We start from the raw sequence: 18,004 nt of genomic DNA, 5'->3' as shown, positions 1-18,004 counted from the left end.
GAATTCTTCAGGAGGTTTCCCACAGCTTCTCTGCATGCTGCTGCTCACCAGGCACTACTGGTAAGCAGGTGGTTGCTGCAGTATCCTGCCAGGGGCCTACTGGCAGGTTTCCTTTACTTCCCCTTTCCCTCTTCAAAGTCTGATACAAATCAAAGAGGCAACAAACTGAGGTCACCGGCAAAAGAGTTTGAAATTTTGAATGATTTTTATTAAACACCATTAGTCTACACTGCACAGTTAATGAAACAGCAAAGCTCCAATCTCAGAAGAACGATGATTGATCATGGATCTCAAAAGCAGTTCGGTGTCCCCTAAGCCAATGTGAGCACTATGAATGATCCTTTAACATTTTATGTCAGAAGCGGGAAGGGGTATGAACTGCGGTCTGGCCTCCAGGGGCGTCCCCACCCTCCACCCCCCACCCACACCCCCCCTCCGCCCTCCCCACAATGCGATTTTCTTTTTGTTACAGAGAAAAATGTGATGCTCTTGGTAAAGAGGGCTTCAAGATTTGTGAGGAGGAGAATGGAAAGGGAATTAATACTTTTTCTTTTGCCGGAAATATCAGATGGTAGGATTAATGTCTGAGACCAGCCTATCTGAGTAGTCTCCTGCCAGGGTAAATGCTGATTATCAATGCACAGATGCCATTTCTGTTGTTGGAGTTTGCTAACACCAAAGAGAAAATGAATCAGAGTTTAATTATGAGAATAAGGCTGTGCGATTGGAAATGAGAAACAACAACAACAACAACAATAACGACGACAACAAAGAATTTAGTCTGCCAGTCGTGTAACAGAACACCAACAACTGGCTCAATACTTTTGTTCCCCACAGAACTGAATTTGGGGGCACTGAATCGACCCATTCTTTTGATATTGTGTAGCTAGCTCATCTTGCCACACACTTTTCTCAATGGGGATAGTGATGCTTCTCTAAGCAAGCAGTTCGTTGCTTTACTGAGTAGTCCTACCCAGTGACCAGTTTGGTTTTCCCACCTGCCAACTCATGCAGGTGAATTTTATCATGTCTGTTGAGAAGAATGTGAGGGCTTCACCCTCACAACTCAATCGAGTCTGCCTTCAAAAATGCTTTCCAACTTTAAACTCCAACTTCAACCTCTGGGATGCAAGTTTGAATAAAACAAAATCCTCTTTAGATAGCTTTGGGAAAGATACTATAGGACAAGCGTCTTTCCAATGCACACCAAATCAAGTGCATTTAGCCATGTAATGTCTGAAGGAAAATCTATCCCTTTGGAGATTTAACAAAACACATTTTATCCAATGGTTTCTTTTTTGTAACTTGGTTATTGACTGAAGATTTGGATCTTTTCACTACATTACATGGGAAGAAAAAGCACCCCAACCTCAAGTCTTTTAAAAGTAGCAATAGCTAATCTTCTTTTCCAATTATGTCATCCCAATACAAAACTACTAGTATTTTCCCAATGAGATTATTAAGGAATTAACAGTCTATAGGCTGGCTAACAACATGCTTACAGCTAAATTCTACCCCAAGGACCACACTAGTAAACTCTTTTCAAATTAATCCTACCTACCAAACTCAGACAGTAATATGACAAAACCACTAAAAAATCCAAAGCTAATTAAAATCCAAAGCCAAGCCAACATCTTAACTCAAACCGTTCAGACTCTCTGTGGTTGGAGCTTGGGTGACCAATGAAGGCATAGTGGTGGCCCTACCTGGGTCACTTTGTAGGGCTGAGATTGTTCCTTATACTTGCTCAGGTGGAGCTGCCCGTTGCTCTGCCCATCCCCTACCTCCACATGCTTATTTAGATGTGTTCTCACCAAGCCTCCATCAAGGTCTAGAGGCATGATCTCTCACTGCCATTCACATGTCTCATATCCTTCCCCCAAACTGGTATGCCAGAGATTCACTTGACAAAATCTCTCAATAGCTGCACACCTACGACACACATTACCATTTACAATGTGATGAACAGAGTGCCTAGAAAACAGCAACAATCTTTAATCATGAAACTGAAAGACGTCTCAACTCCAGGGATAGGAAGGCAATTCATCCTCCATATTTAATTGGTTTCTAAGCTGCATTAAAATAGGTCTACTAAATAATCAGGTGGTGATCCAGAGCTCAACTGTCAAATTTGTTAATGGTGCTGGCTGACTTGGCACGCACTTTACACTCAGCCACCAGAGATGACAGAGAATCATCTTGCCTCCCTGTTGTATGTAAGTAGATATAACAAGTCACTGAAACTAGAGCTACAAGTCTTTCATCCATGAGGCAATGTGCTTGTTTCCTTGGGAAACTGCCCCTACAATTCTAGTCTAGTTTCTGGAGATTGAATTTCAAGAAGAATCTACTCCTAAATCCATGATGGTATAGGACCATGGTCTAGGTTAAACTTACAAGTAAAGATGGTGGACTTCATTATAAAGTAATAACCAGGCACTCTACCTGGTAGGTCACAGAAAACCAAGAACTTGAGTCACTGCAAAGTCATCAGCTTAATTTTTATATGTGACACCCACCTTGGGTGTTGAGTCTTTCATGTTATCAGTTTCCTCATTTAAGAGGCTCAGAAAAGATTCTTTCAGTTTTCATTTGTGTGTGCGTGTAAGTCTGTGTGTGTGCGCATGTGTAAGTGCTGTTGTTGACACTGTAAACATAATGCTCAACCGCATTGGGAGCATAAAAAGTGTGGGGTTCAGCTGCTGGGTTGTTCCCATCAGCCATATTAACAACGAGGCTTCAGCCATTGGACTACAACTTCCACAACCTTATTATACAACAAAGGGCGTTGAACTCAAAGAGTACCAGAGCAGAGCCCAAGTCTGACTCTTATGCAACTGAGGATATATCTAACCTTGACAAGGAGAGTGCAGAGTGATCACCTGTTGTTCCCATCATAGACCTGCATGATTGCTTTAAAAATCATGCAAGTTTGCATCTTTCATGTGCATATCTATTATTTATCTGGACATAACTCAGTGAACAGAATTCAATAGCTCAGCAGATTAAAGGCTACAAGGAATTATATGCCAGCAGGTAATTACAAGTAACTAATGCATGAATGGTGTTTACTACAAGTGGGGGATTCTTCTGGGGAGCTAGAACACCAAAGATGATATTTACATTGTGGTGTTTAGGGACATAAGATGAATATAGAGGACCATAAGAAGAGGAAATAGTCATAACTGATGGGAAAATGTCTCCAAATTAGGTAATCTGGTTCCAATCTTCAGGGCTCTTTCAAAGTACCCCAGGATGAAACACTATCCCAAGGCTCATTTTAAGTTTGCTACTACTTACAGTTTGGAGTTTTCTTTGGAATTTTCATGGAAGTAATTCATACTAATATAAAATTTAATAAAATCAGTGATTGTATTTCATTCAAAAGCTAATAGGTCCCTTCCCCCAACAAAAGAAAAAGGAAAGGGAAAAAAGATAAAAGAAAAAGTAAAGAAACACTGTAAAATAGAAAATGTAAATAATAATTGGTGAAGTCCAGATTTTAAAACAATAGGAAGCAAATTGTATATTATTACTTCTAGGTAGTGATAATATGACTTGTGTTTCCATGTGTTAGAGAAAAATACAATTTAAAAATCCTGCCAGTTATTGATCTGCCTACCAACTGCAAAGGAGGTGTGAATTCCTCGTTGGGCGTTTTCCAGACCTCTCTTATCTCTCAACTTTAAGACTGAAGTATAGCATTTTGGCTAAAAAAGTGTGCATCCACCAAACTGCTCCTCAAAAAGAGAACCTATGCACAAAGAGAGTCTCAGGTGAGGATTTAAGCTTTAAATTATGGAGTTAAAAATATTTATGCCAGCTGATGCCTTAAAGCTGTCAAAATAAATGTCACCCCTCCTTCTCATCACTAAAATCTAAACTATATAGGGAATCAGGAATGGGATGTGAACAAAAAAGTCATTGGGTTGTGGCACAGCATTGTTTCAAGAGTGCCATTGCTCTGCTCCTTCATTTTCTTGATTTCTTGAATTTATAATGTTGCTCCAATATCAAACCAGTGGGTTTTAACAAAGAAAATTCTCACCTGAAGATCAAGTCTGTGGGAACCACAAGTTTAACAATGGATTCGAAAGTATATTCTTTTCTGGATAAGAGCAGAGTTTGGGGGATGGTTGTTGCTGAAAATCTTTGCAGGTCCCTTGTGTCTAAGTTTCCATGTACATGTGAGACCACTTGTTTCACTTCTCAGGAACCTGTCATCATCACACATGCTTCCCATTTTTTTTGCTTTGGGTAATGTGGACTTAAACAATATTATAGGTATCATCATTTCATAAAGCACAAAAAGATGGTGGGATCTGAGAAATGCATATCAAATACTGAAAAATAATAAAACATACACTGCTCTCAAGTTGTAGTGTCCACTTACAATGAATTCAGTTTTTCACAGGTATCAAAAGAAGCATAAAAACAAACATAACCAAAAGAGAACTTTCCCAAATGAGTGGAGTTCCACCAGTGACCATCGGTGTGCTGGTAGAGGTAGAATGATGGGTGGTGATGCTAGAGAGAGGAGAGAACCCACTACAACAAATGGGCATCGATGCGCAGCCAACACAGTCCCTGGCGAACGTAGCGAACAAGATTGGTCATGCTGCTGTGCTGGGTCAGAGGCCCCATCAACGTGTCCAGATCACCAAAGAATTCTGAAAATCAGAGTAGTTCTTGGTCAGAACTTTAAATAATATCAATGTGCATCAGATTGAGAAGTTGTTCTCACGTAACATCAAAATCATGTGGTCATTGGAAAATTTATTCATTTGTTCATCCACCCAGGCATTTATTCATTCAACCAAAACTTACAGAGTGCCTCCATGGGAACCAAAGTTCCATGTGTATATCAATGATTATTATTTTAATATTTATTGAGCTCCCAAAATTCTACAACACAAATTATATTAGTGTTGTCACAAGTATAAAAGACAAAATTAATTTAAATGTTACTGAATTCACTATGTATTTTCTCAACATCTCCTAAAAATGTATAATAATCCTGTGGAAGAGTGTTATGCACACACATATATCACTACATATATTATATATAGATATAATCTATTTTTCTAGATATATGCATATATTTATACATTACATATTGAAATTATATATTTAAATTACATTTATAAATGTATTTAAATATATTTTATTAAATATATTTATGACATATAAGAACATTATGTTTATATGTTATGAATGTATATTTAGTAAAGGGTGTTTATATCCAAAAGGAACAGGGCCTTACACTTCAGGGTCTATCTGATATCAATCTGTTTGCTATCTAAATGTTATTGAGTTGAAAATGTTAACTTTTCATTTTGTCTAAATGAACCTAGTTTACTAATTTTTCATGGCATGGTATAGACAAAACCAGTGAATTTGCATAGCAAATATAGCTATCAGCATTTAGGACTAAGTAATTATCTCACAGTACTCTGATTTATTAAGTCTTATTACAGATTACTTTAGGGATGGAAAATGACCTGCAAATATCTGTCCTATTACAACTTCCTGTGCCCCTCAGTACATGAATGATAGAATGGCCCTACCATCTTACCATTCTCTCTGACTGACTAGCAGAAAGTGGCATCTCTGAGGTTTCACAACCTACTGGGGTGACTGGGATTTTAGAATGTCTGTCTAGAATGGTACCTGGGAAAAACTATATGATGGCTAGGGGTCCTTTTTACACACTCAAATAGACTTCTCTGATACTTGATTATGAGAAGTCTCTCTGGCCTCCTCTTTGTTAGCAGAGGAGGCAGCCTCAGCCATAAGAAAATCATTCCTATGCTGGTTGAGGGTGGGGAGTCTGGGACCAATGTGGGAGTGGGACTGGAGGCTGCCCTAAAGTGCTTAGGATGCTCTTCTGCCTCCTTGGATAGCAATTTCCGTGCATGGGTTGCATGTGCTTGATTGCTTAGCAGATGGTATTTCACTAAACAATGCATTTATTCTTCATGTTTTGTATAACATATGGGCTCCTTGTCTAGGTATCAACTTCATTTGATTATGTGATACTTTTAAGTGTGTATTATGCAACAAAAAGTAATTTCTGCTGATAAGGAAGTAAATTATTTATGGCATCTAAAATATTTTCTTATGTAATAAAATACTAAGAACAATGTGAAATGACCTAGTCATTGCCTCCTGTGAGCCAGGGTGTCCCTCGGGTATTCTGTACAAAGTTTCCTGTGACATTCTTAACTAGATACCCAGATCAATGTTTTAATGACTTCTTAAGTGAGCAGTGTATGTAGCTGAGGCAGGTAGGGAATGGGTCTTCTATACCAAAAGCTAGAGGTCAGCATCAACTTGTTGGCCTATTTTGGCACCAGAATCTTCTGAAATAAGCTATCTGGGTGAGTATATAATGGGTGGGGGCAGAGACATTCTAATGAGAGAGCCAACTTCACCTACCCATACTGCACAATTGGCTGGAAAAAGATACATGTGTCTTGTTTTCTCCAGTGGGATGCATAGTTCCCATTAAAAGAGAAATACCTCAGTTCCCTTGTTTTGTCTAGATAAGCCAGATGGGGAAAGAATCCCCAAATCTGAGCAGATAGAAATGATGTGTGAAACTCAAGACTATGAGCAGAAAATTCCAAACTAGGTCTTCTCCTCAGCCCACTGAAAAGCCCAATGACAGCATTTGCAGGACACGTTCTCTCTCTGCTGGTAGAATGACAGAGTTGTTTTGATTCAATATTAGGCAGAGAATTTAGCAGCTCCTTGACAGGCTGTGCTAATAACAAGATTAACAACATTTCACCCTTACATCAGCACAGCAACCACGTCACTCCTGGAAAGTTCTGCAGTTAATTTAGAAGGAATTACTTGAACAGATTTTGAAAATGGATGCAATTATAAAGAAAATCCATAAATATTGAGCTGCCCTCCAGTTACCAATACAAAATAAGACAGAGTAGAGAGAGACAAGCTAGACAAATCTTTGGATGCCTATGTCTTTGCTTGCAATTCTAGAACCCTTAGATGGGCCTGATTGTCTGGGACAGCTCTTTCTGGAATTCTAAAAGTCTAGAATAGCAACAAGGGAAGAATTGTCCATTGTTGAGATAACTGAATTCAGTATTTTACAGTTCCTAAGGAACTGTTATTAATATTGCTTTCTAAGTGGGCAGTGATGAGTATTGGTTAAGAGTTCAGACTCTGGAATAAGATACTTCTATTTTCAATTCTTGCTTCTAATAAACATTGGGAGCTATATATCATGGGTGAGTTTCTTAACCTCACTGATCCTCAGTTTCTTCATCTATAAAACGGGGATACATGAGACAACAAATAACAAAGCATATGATGCAGTATCTGTGATATAGAAATTGGCAAACACATAGATACAATGAATACATGCACATATTCCCAGGAGTTAGTATAAATTTATAGCTGGGTTTAGAGTTGGAGTCTCAAATCATGGAACATGATTTGACAGCCACAGTTTAGTCTTATATATCTATGTCTTATTTTATGTATCTATGTAATATACATATATATATATACATAATTATTATATACAATCCATAATACTATGAAGTAAGGAAATATAATAACTATTGGTGGAATTTCTGCCTTGCACCATGTATTTCATGCCAGGTGCTTAACATATTATTCCATTCATCTCTCTCACTTTCTGAGGAGTTTCTGCAGCAGCATCACTGTTATATTCATTATAGAGAGGGAAGTGAGGAAGCAGATTACAAATTTAAGTAACTTACAAAGGTTTTCCAGGTAGTGCCTGACCCAAGCAGGATTCAAACTAGCACTACCAGGCTAAAAAAGTCTATATTATTCCTGCTCCAATAGGACTGTTACCTCATACACTCAGCAATATTGTAGTAATGGGTAGCAGCAAGGAGTGGGGCTAGGAAGGCTATACCTCATTCCATAATTGGGCACTGGAGAGAACGAAACTAGAAACTAGAGTAGCATCTTTTAGAAGAGAAGAGAAACAGGGTGAAACCCTAGGGCGTGGGTGGAAAGGGAAGGAGAACTGTGCAGACTGAGGACTCTGGGACTTGGAAGATTTGGGTCAGGAAAATCCAATCCCATTGGAGATTCTCTCATCATATATGTGGCCAGCATCCTCAACCTGATCCTTGTAAAGCTTTTTAAATACTTGGGACCTACCAGTATCCAAGCTCACCCTATGCACCTTGGATTTTGATGGATGATAATGCCCTTCCATTACTAGCCAGAAACTTCTAGTATTCTAGAATGTAACCTCTTTGCAGTCTGAATCTGAAAAGTTCACATCTAAGCTCACCTTGACTGCAGTGGGAAATCTGTAGTTGCTGGGCCAGAATTGGCCAAGTCAAATGAATTGCCAGGAAAAAGTATGGTTTTATTTTTGCTTTCCAACTTCATTAGGATGGTGAGGCATTGTTGTGAGTCTAAATGACAGCTAAGGTCACAGACGGTGGCAGCAAGAGTCACCAATAATCATTGACCCACTCTCCGGTGAAACAAGGTCTTTGCATTTGTTTTTCAGTGAGCCTCACATGTTTCCATGAACATGACCCTAATCCTTCATTCCAGCTGGTGTGTGCTAAATACTAGTTGAACTTTGGTCCTTGCATCCAAATGCAAGATACATCATGTATTCAACTGGAATTGATGATTATAATGAAGGTGGATGGCCTCAGTTCAACCTTACTTCTCAAAAAAAAAAAGTTAACAGGATCATAATTAATTTGCAAATCACTTTTTACATTTGCCTCTGTTTGTCTGTGTTAATCCTTGTCAGTAAGTGAAATTTCAAAATAGCTATTTGCCAGTACCTCATAGATCAGATTAGTTTAAGCTTTTAAAGAACAAAATTCCAGGCCTTTTTCATTCATCAAAAATAGGTCACTGTGTCAGCCCTGAGCTAACCTTCTCTCATCTAAGCCCTGGAACTCAGAGAGACTGAAAGACAGAAGGCCACCCACTCCAGTCCTTCAAAGCACAGGTGACTTCATTGTGGTCTGTGAGCCATGGATACAGCAGATGAGCATACCTTTGTTCTCTCTTGTCAGTTTGTCAGCCATGTCCCAGTGTTCATAGCCCCGTAACACATTACTAGTGATGTTGACATGGCTGGCAGCCATGTGGTGAATGCGCTGGGGGATGGTGACCGGGCCGTTGTTACAGTTCCCCATTGCATTGATGGGAGAGACGTTGTTGAGAGACACGGGGGATGGAGTATTCCTGGGGAGCAGAAAGAGACCTTGTTAGGCTGGTAGGGGAAGAGTGACAATGGGATTCTGGGTCTCCCTCATTACACCAGGATCTCCTTAGAATATCATTCACCAGAGCGAAGTTTAGTGTGTTGAGCGAATTTGAAGTCCCACTGGAGTGTACATTGTTCCCACAATCCCACTGGTTCAGAGTACATCCAGTAGGTTTTGTCAACACAATACCTTTTTCCAGAAGTTCCAGTGTAGAGGGTTTATCACCACTCTGTACCTGCCTCATCTAACTAAGGTACCCAGGGATACAGTGTTAAGCTATTGAATGAGCCCCCTCTTCTCATTTTCTAACCTAAAACATTGAAGACCTCACAATTTGTAACCACCACTGAGGGTTCTATGCATAATGCTGCTTTTGTTTTAAAATTCTAGAGAGAGATGGGTAAATGATTCTGTGGCATTAATTCTCTCCAAAAATGTGACTCTTATTTTGAATATATATGACAGGTATTGCAATGTTTCCAAGAAAGAAACAGCTCAGAGCTACTATGATTTCTCTACCTGCTACCAGAATGGCTACTAGCAGTTAGAAAACACTTGATGTGCAATATTGGTCTATCATCAAAATATTTTGTAAAAACCACAATGATAGCTTGTTCCAAATACAGTTACCACAATAAGCCAAGTGCAGTTCTTAAAAAAACAAAACAAAACAACAAAAAAAAAAACCTAAGGAGCAGTATTGGGGAAGTTGGAGGAAAAGTAAGATTCTGAATATCTCTTCAGGATTCTTTAAGACCTGCTACAGAGATGGGTTGTTAATTGCTGATGGTTCACCTGCATGCTGGTTTATAAAGAGAAGGCTTCACAGTCACTACTTCAGGCAGCATCAATTTTTGGACACAGATTTTCATTGAATTTTTTAAATGTTGGTAACAAGGAGTTACCTGCTGGTTGCACACAGCATGGAGGTAATTTTTCCTCCAGGTCCTGAGTTTAGGGTTGGGCTGCTGCAAGCTTGCCCTGTGACAGTTCTTGATATGTGGGTGGCTTCCTGTGCACAGGAACAAGGTCTATGGGTCTTTCAGATGCTCTCCCGCTTAACCACACTTGAAACAACTTTCTAGGCAAATGCATCATTTTATGAGGACAGGACATCCTGGGGGAGTAAAAGGCATGGTGGTGCATGCCTATTTTCCCAGCTACTCAGGGGATTGAGGCAGGAGGATAATTTGAGGCTAGGAACTGGAGGCAAACCTGGACAACAAAGTGAGATCCTGACTCTAAATGAATTAATGAATCAACAAATGAATGAATGAATGGATAAAACAAGTGGGGAGAGCTGTGTTTGGGATTCCTGGAGTCCGCCTATGTGACCCTCTATACCCCAGCACATCACAAAGGAACCTGTCTCATCTCCCACTCCCACCCGCTTACCTGCTACTGCTCTTGGCACGTCAGAATTTCCAGGGTAGCTGTGTTTCTCAGAGCCCACACCTGCTCCTAGAGTGGATGCTCACCCTGATGGGTAGCACACATATCTGATTTGAGCAACAGCAATCACAAGCAAGATGCTAAAGTGCTATGTCTAGCTGTGGGAGCAGAGGGAGCAATTACAGCTGAAATGCTCTCCTCGAGACCTATACAAACTGTGCCTACCAGTCACATGAGACATTTGGACCATTTTTGCCAAACAGAGCATATCCTCTGGTATATTCTGGTCTGAGGGAGAAAGTGGATCCTCACATTTTCTCTGTACTTGTCTGGTTTAAGAGTGTGTGTGAGGGTTTTTCTGCTATGTTTATGGTTTCTGAGATATTTTCTTATTTGATATAATTATTTATTCTCAGGGAAGGAATGATATAAGGACCTTGGCACAGAAGGATTAGCTAAAGACAAAAAAGGAATGAATGCTAGATTTCTTTGCTGTCTTAGGTTCTGAATTCTATTTTCTAGTCTTTTTCCCAGTGGTGGTTATTAAGTCTTAAATGTCAATTTATGGTGAGAAAGGAATTTATTCTCATTTGTAATCTCCAGAGAAAATGACAAAGCTGACAGGTGCCACAAATGTTAAAAAGGACCAGTGTGGTGCTGAAATCCCAAGGGCTTGGATTCAAGCCCCAACCCTGCCACACAATTGCTATGTGCTCTTAAGCATGTGCCTTTCCCTTGTTGGGCCCTACTTTCCTAAACTGAATTAGAAGAGTGGATTTAGTGATTTCCAGCCACATCTAGAAGACACAAGGGTAAGTGATTCATGTCTGTCTAACTTACACATCTTGAAAAACCCTTTCTCACTCATATGGAGAAGCTTAAAAATGTGGATTTCATAGAATCAGAGTAGACTCATGGTCAAGAGGTCGGGGAGAGAGGGAGGTAGGATAATGGGTACCAAGATCCAGTTACATAGGAAGAACAAATTCTGGTTTTCTACATCACAGGAGGGCAACCACAGTTTGTAACAACTTACTATATCTTTTATAAAGACCTTGAAGTGAGGCATTCACAGATTCAGGCAGAAAGATGTGATGAATGTTAAGGAGTTGAAAATGCTGATTACCATGATTTGATCCTTACACATTGTATGTATACCTGTATCAAATTATCACACTGTACCTCATAACATAAGTATGTACAATTATTATATGTCAATTTTAAAGAGGCCTTTGCTGTTTATTACAGTGAAGTGGCATTGAAAGACTTTCTTTCCCTTCAGTTTGTACTTTCTTTCTCTTAAATATAGAGGCAAGAAGAGTGTGGGTAGGAGTGTGTTTTCAGTTGTTTCTATACTCATACTAGACCCTGTGATCAGATGATCTGAGTAGCACATCTGTATACCATATTTTACTAACAAGATGGACAAGTTCAAATGTGCCTATCTTTTTGCCATAGTCACAGTTTCTTAGGAGAAATTTCAGAGAGGACTGATGCACAGCTTGCTCACCTTGGTGAGCTTGCCAGCTAAAAACAGGGCTTTTACTAGTGTTTAGAGGTCCCTTACTGTTCTTTTTCTCTGTGTCTGTTCATAGATATATCTCTTTCCCCACACTTCCAAGGCCCATGCTTCCCACCAGGTCCACCTACCATCCTGCTCACCATCCTTTTTCGTCTGTAGCCACTCAAGGCCCCTTGTTGTTCCTTGAACTCATCTGGTACCACTCCTCTTCCACTTCTTTCTGCTTGGAATGCACTTCCCCAGATGTTTGCTCTACCATCATCCTTCTCTAATGAACCTGTTTAAGACTGTATCATGCTCCTTTCCCCTCTTCCCAGCAGCCCTTTCTGTCCTCTATCTAGATTTCAGTTTTCTCCATGGCATTTAGCATCATCTAGCATATCACATGTTTTCAATCATCTTCTTCCCTCAACAGAACATGACCTATGTGGGGGCAGTAATTTTTGTCAATTTTGTTCTGTGCAATACCCCACCATCTTGAACACTGGTTGGTACATAAAATATATGCAATGAACACCAATTGAATAAATTAATGAATTGCCTCTATTTCTTATTTCATGTACACTACATATAAAGTGCTCTGGAGGGTAGAAGCACAAGGATGGAGGTTTATTTGTAAAAGGCCTGGCAGAGTTTTTCAAACATAGTGGACATTCAATATATATTTGGTGAATGCCCTTATTTAAAAGGGGAAAACAGTGTAATAGAGGAGCAGAACACATTATATTCTGGCAATCTAGGGTAAGTGCCAAAAGGGAAGTATAGAGAAAGAGCTGTAGGAGTTCTAAGGGCAGAGCTGCTTATGCTTTTCAATTTAAGGTAATAACGTCAATAACAACTGTGTCAGCTGTGACAGTCACCATTCATTGACCAGCTACTGTAGAGTTCTTAGAACTTCATCAATATTATCTCTAGACTTCCCAACAACTACAAGAAAGTTTCTGCTGCTTCTGTCTCCCAGATGACAAAATGGCGTCAGAGAAGCTCTATTCCTTGCTAAGGGTCATACAGGAAGTTACCCAAAAAGTCAGGATTTGGTAACAGGTCTGTTTTCCTCCAAAGACCTTTCTGCATTCCACCATATCATCTGAAAGTTTTGCTGTCGACTTGACTAATATTTCATTTGACATGTGACAGCCTCTATACTTACCTTTTTCTCCACGTTAGTTTATTTCCAGTACTCTCCCAGAGTCCATAGGTATGCCATCTATGTTCACACAGGCCAGACCTCCATAAGATTGGGGAGAAGTTTTGCTTGATCTGATGGTCCCTCCATTGAAGACCAGACTCCTTGCACTCCTTGGACTGACCAATATCACAAACAAGTGGAAATATCCCTTCTAACTCCTTCAACATGACATCTGTACCTATCTTTCTACTAAGGAGCTCTTCTGAAGGCCTTAAATGGCCTCCTTCTCTCAAAATTCAGTTGCTTTATTTCCTAGCCCTCTTTCTTTTTAGTATCTGTCAAATTTGAAATGGTTGCCCAGCCCTTTAAAATTTTCCACCTCATGGCTTCCACAAATCTATATCATGGGTCTGCAAATTTGGTCTACCTCCTGTTGTATGTGTCCTGTAAATTATGGATGGTTTGAAAAGATGAAATAATTGGATGAGGTGTAATCTATTTAATGAGAGTGAATACCATATTTGAATTGAAATTAAGTGAAATGTTAGTTTTTTCTTTAAAAAATCCATTCTACTCATTAGTAGATTTATATTTCAAAAATTGCACTTACTTGTAAGAATATTTGAATTTCATCAGTAAAATGTGGATATTTGTTTTCTCTCATAAATTATTCTGGATAATAGTCTTGGTTTTGGTTCTGGTCTTACAAACCCCAAAATATGTAGTGTCTGGCCTTTTTATAGAGAAAGATTGCTGACCACTGTCCTATAACAAGCAATTTTTTTCTTCTTTTTTCAACTGCCTTTCTGTACTTTCTTTCTAGACACCATGAAAACTAGTTCCTAAGGGTCTATTCTCAACCCTCTGTTCATTCATATCTCCATATATTATTCTGTAAGTTGACCATGGCCACCTCTGCGTAATTGACTTTCCAATCACACTTCAGTCATAAAGATTTTGAAATCAGGGGATGATATGAGGGGCCCTCAATGGAGTCCAGCATCCTTATTCACTGGGAAACCAGGGCATAATCTGACTTGCTGATAAATAGTATTATCTGGTCATGTAGGAAAAGCCCAAATTCTTCTTTCTGGCATTCCAAAACACTGCATTTATCCCTGTCACCTCCCCCTGCTGGACTGTGTTCTTTTGTGGTACAGGAATCACATGTCATTCATTCTGTTTCTCCAGACCATCATGACACAGGGCCTGGTGTACAGCAGATGTGCCTGAAGTGTTTGCTGAATGAACAGGATATAACCCCTGGGTGACTATTTGGAGTTGCCTCATTCAAAAGCTTGCCAGCCTACCAAAGGGGTGTGCTTTCTTCAGATAGAAACTGCTTAAAAATCATTTCAGTAGACTTTTAATGTGACTCCACAAGCTTAGGATGTGTTTGAGTTCTTTCATTTCAGAATTAAAAAAAAAAATTCCCAGTGATCCTATAATAGCTGCTTACCTGACCTTGCTTTGCTTCATTCTGTGCTCAGAGAAAATAGCTTTCTCTTGGCCTTTCAATGGTTATTTTTATTTTCTGAACTTGCAGAGAGAAGCATTCTTTCTCCTTTGTCCATCAATATAAGAGTAAGACCTAATTCAACAATTTAAACGTTGCTTCCTTTCAATACAGTAATTGAGTTAATGTGTAGTTTTTAATGGATCTGTTCCCTTGCTCTGAATGTTTTTATGATCTCAAAGTAGAGTTCATTGTCCCACTGCTTTTGGAGTATGCTTTGTAGATATTTATAAAGACTATTTTACTTTTGAAGAAAGTGTTTTGATCAGAGATACAAGAATTTTGAAATGATGATAAATGGATAAAGCAGTTTGGAGTTACAAAGCAGGCTCTTTGCACACTCATATTGTCCACAGTCATCTAGTTTCCCTTCCCACTACTGGGGGGAAAGTAGGCTTGGAGTGTGAGGGGGAATATGGAACCAGAGGGGATGTGGATGCTCAGGCAAGTTAGCAAAGGCATGAGGCCAATTTGTGGTAGAGACAGAACTGAGATCAAAATCATCTTCCAGAAGAAATATCTCTTCAGTGGGTGTCAGGTGGATATCAGGTCCAGCCCCTTCATTTTAGGGAAAGAGAACAAACCTAGAAACCAAGAGGCCCACTTAGCTCACCCTAAGAGCTCTGAGCAGACTCAGGTTCAAGTTTCCCACTCCAGTGCTGGGAGCCTTCCCCAGCAGACAGAGGTCTAAATAAGACAGTGGGCCTGGGAGAGTTCAATGAGCCTCAGATCAGCATTAGAGTAGATGCTTTTGATTTTAGGTCAGGGTATTTTAGTATTAATATAAAAATCGTCATGAAGGCTCAGATGATTGGCTGACTAAGTGCCTTCACATTTTCAGCTCTATTATGCCTTTGGTTTTATTAAATAACATGTACCATATATCAATGAATATTTCATTGGTCTTTCATTACTGAATGAATCATTGACAAATCACTGCAGTGGAGTTAACTTTACTCTGCCCCAGTGAAATGACATGATACTTGCCATCTCATTAGCAGATATTGTTATGTCTGTAGTTTGACTTAAAGATCAAATAGAGGAAGAATTTGGAACCATACCCTTTTCAACTTTTCTGTCTTGCCATCACTGGAACCTGGCTAAAATTCTATGTGCACAAAATGACTATAATTTTGGAATTGACCTTCAATCTTGAATTGTCAGTGCAAAATATTTGGGGTCTTTTCAATTGCTCATTTTCATCAAAAAGCAATTTTTGTAAAATACTTACTTTCCATTGCCTACCCATGGAGATGGTATCTGAGCGACTTTTGAAGCATTTTGCTAAAAGAGAGAGAGAGAGAGAGAGAGGGAAATAAGGACATCTATTTTGTGTTTTATTAATTCAGAAACAGATGGAAGTGTGATTTAGAGTACATTAATATTGATTGCAGCATTTTGGGATGCAGAGCTGGGATGTATGTGCACGTCAGCACACCACCACACACACTCGATGAAAATAGCTGGTTAGGATAATTAGTGGGCTCCAATCAGGACCATGAAAGTCACTTGATGAAAGATCGTATATACTAAAAGGCCCAGTGAAATCAGACTCGGTTCTCCAAGAAGTGGTTTAATTATCCTCATCTGAAATTTATTCTGCAAAACAAGCTCTTCAGAGCACAAGTAAGCTTTTCACCTTTAGCTCCAGTTGCAAAGTTTTTCCCCAGGCTGGGCTGTAATTTGTGATATCTCAGGAATGTGCCAGAACCAGGCAACTTTTCATTTGTTTTCAGGAATCACCTTGATTTGCTATCTTTACATGCAAATTTTCATGACTCATGGCATTCCCTGTCTGGAAATGCAACTGGTCCAGTGCTGTGCAGCAATGAAACATGGAACGCTAAATATTCTTTTGTTCCTCTGATAGAACTGGGCTGTTTTAAAGAATTGACTTCCTGTACTTTTGTAACCTCACCTTTGTAGATCAAAGGGAAACCTGACATTCCATCACCATGACAGGACAGGGATCAGGCTCATTGTAATGACCTCACCAGGTTGGAGCTCAAGCAGCACAGATGTGCAGGACACCTGTGGCACTGAGCCTGAATCAGGCTTGCTCTCTGCAGTCACAGCCCAACTGAGGTTCTTCCACTGCCTCCCAAACTTAAGCCTAAATCCTTTTTACAAAACCCGTGTTAGGAAGAAAGTCAGCATTTTCAGGAGTCTGGTAAGAATGCAATGCTTCCCTGCAGCCAAGGAATTCCAGACCTAACATATACTCTAGACTCCAGTTTTAACCTTCAAGAAGCTCAATACACTCCCAGATGAATGAGTTACTTACTGTCTGTCTAGTATTTTGCAATGCCCTGAAAGCTACACAGGATAGTCTGCAGAGGACAGATACTAGAGCAGCAGCTCTCAAAGTGTGATTGCAAGACCATCAGAAGCAGAACATGGGCACTTGTTAGATACATGTTCTATCTAAGTCCCTGTCCTAAAAGTACAGAATCACATACTCTGGGGGTGAGACCCAGCACTGTGGTTTCATAGACCTTGTAGGGAACTGCTGATGCTCACTGAAGTACAAGAAACACTTTCCACCAGTTTGAGAGGGGAGACATTTGAATGGATGGGGAGCTATTGTATGTGAGCCCCTCTCACCCACATGAGCACCAGCCTTATGGCATTGTGTCCATGGCTTATAATAGCTGGGGATCTTGCTCCTTTTCCCAACCGAGTCACACTGTCCTCATATGACTGTGCACTGCTACTCACTGGATATTTAATGTAGAGGCATGATTGGATTCATTGCAAACAACTGCTTTGGTGCAACTGAGCCAAGCAGTCTCATGCAACTAATGAAAAAAATGAAAACTCATTTCTTTTGAGACCTTGCAAACAAAAGGAAGCCTTGAACCTCTCCAATTCTAATTAATGGTCAGTGTTGGAGGGTGAAGTGGCCAAGATTAGCACCAGGCTACTGCTTGCAATTTTTACCTAGGCACATTTCCAATTTTTGGCATTATATTTTGTGGTTTCACATCTTATTTTTTGTTCACATGTTCAAAATTCTGGTTCCCTAGATGATGGCTTTATTTGTCTGTCTGTTGTGGTAACCAAGGCAATGGATATTGTTAAACTGCAACCACTGTACTCTAAGACTCCCATGGCCAAAGAACATTCAGAGTATAGATGTTTACCCAGAAACAGGGTGGCCACAGTGCCTTCTCTCACTGTTGAGGAATTCCTGGCTG

At 39.8% G+C, this 18,004-nt stretch overlaps 1 protein-coding gene across 1 annotated transcript in view; it reads right to left on the bottom strand.

Annotated features, from left to right (window-relative positions):
• Window positions 1-437: 437 nt before the first annotated feature.
• LOC124972138 (AF4/FMR2 family member 2) overlaps window positions 438-18,004 on the bottom strand; it is a 183,836-nt gene continuing 166,269 nt past the window's right edge. Inside the window, exons 16-18 of the mRNA XM_047536373.1 lie at window positions 16,039-16,091; window positions 9,035-9,225; window positions 438-4,670 (exon numbers count right to left, since the gene is read on the bottom strand). Of these exons, the coding sequence (XP_047392329.1) occupies window positions 4,549-4,670; window positions 9,035-9,225; window positions 16,039-16,091 (366 nt within the window). The 3' untranslated portion in view covers window positions 438-4,548. The remainder of the gene's footprint in view (window positions 4,671-9,034; window positions 9,226-16,038; window positions 16,092-18,004) is intronic.

This window comes from Sciurus carolinensis, chromosome X (assembly GCF_902686445.1).
Source record: "Sciurus carolinensis chromosome X, mSciCar1.2, whole genome shotgun sequence".
In the NCBI taxonomy this organism is placed as follows: Eukaryota; Metazoa; Chordata; class Mammalia; order Rodentia; family Sciuridae; genus Sciurus; species Sciurus carolinensis.
This window is presented reverse-complemented; position numbering and strand designations above follow the sequence as displayed.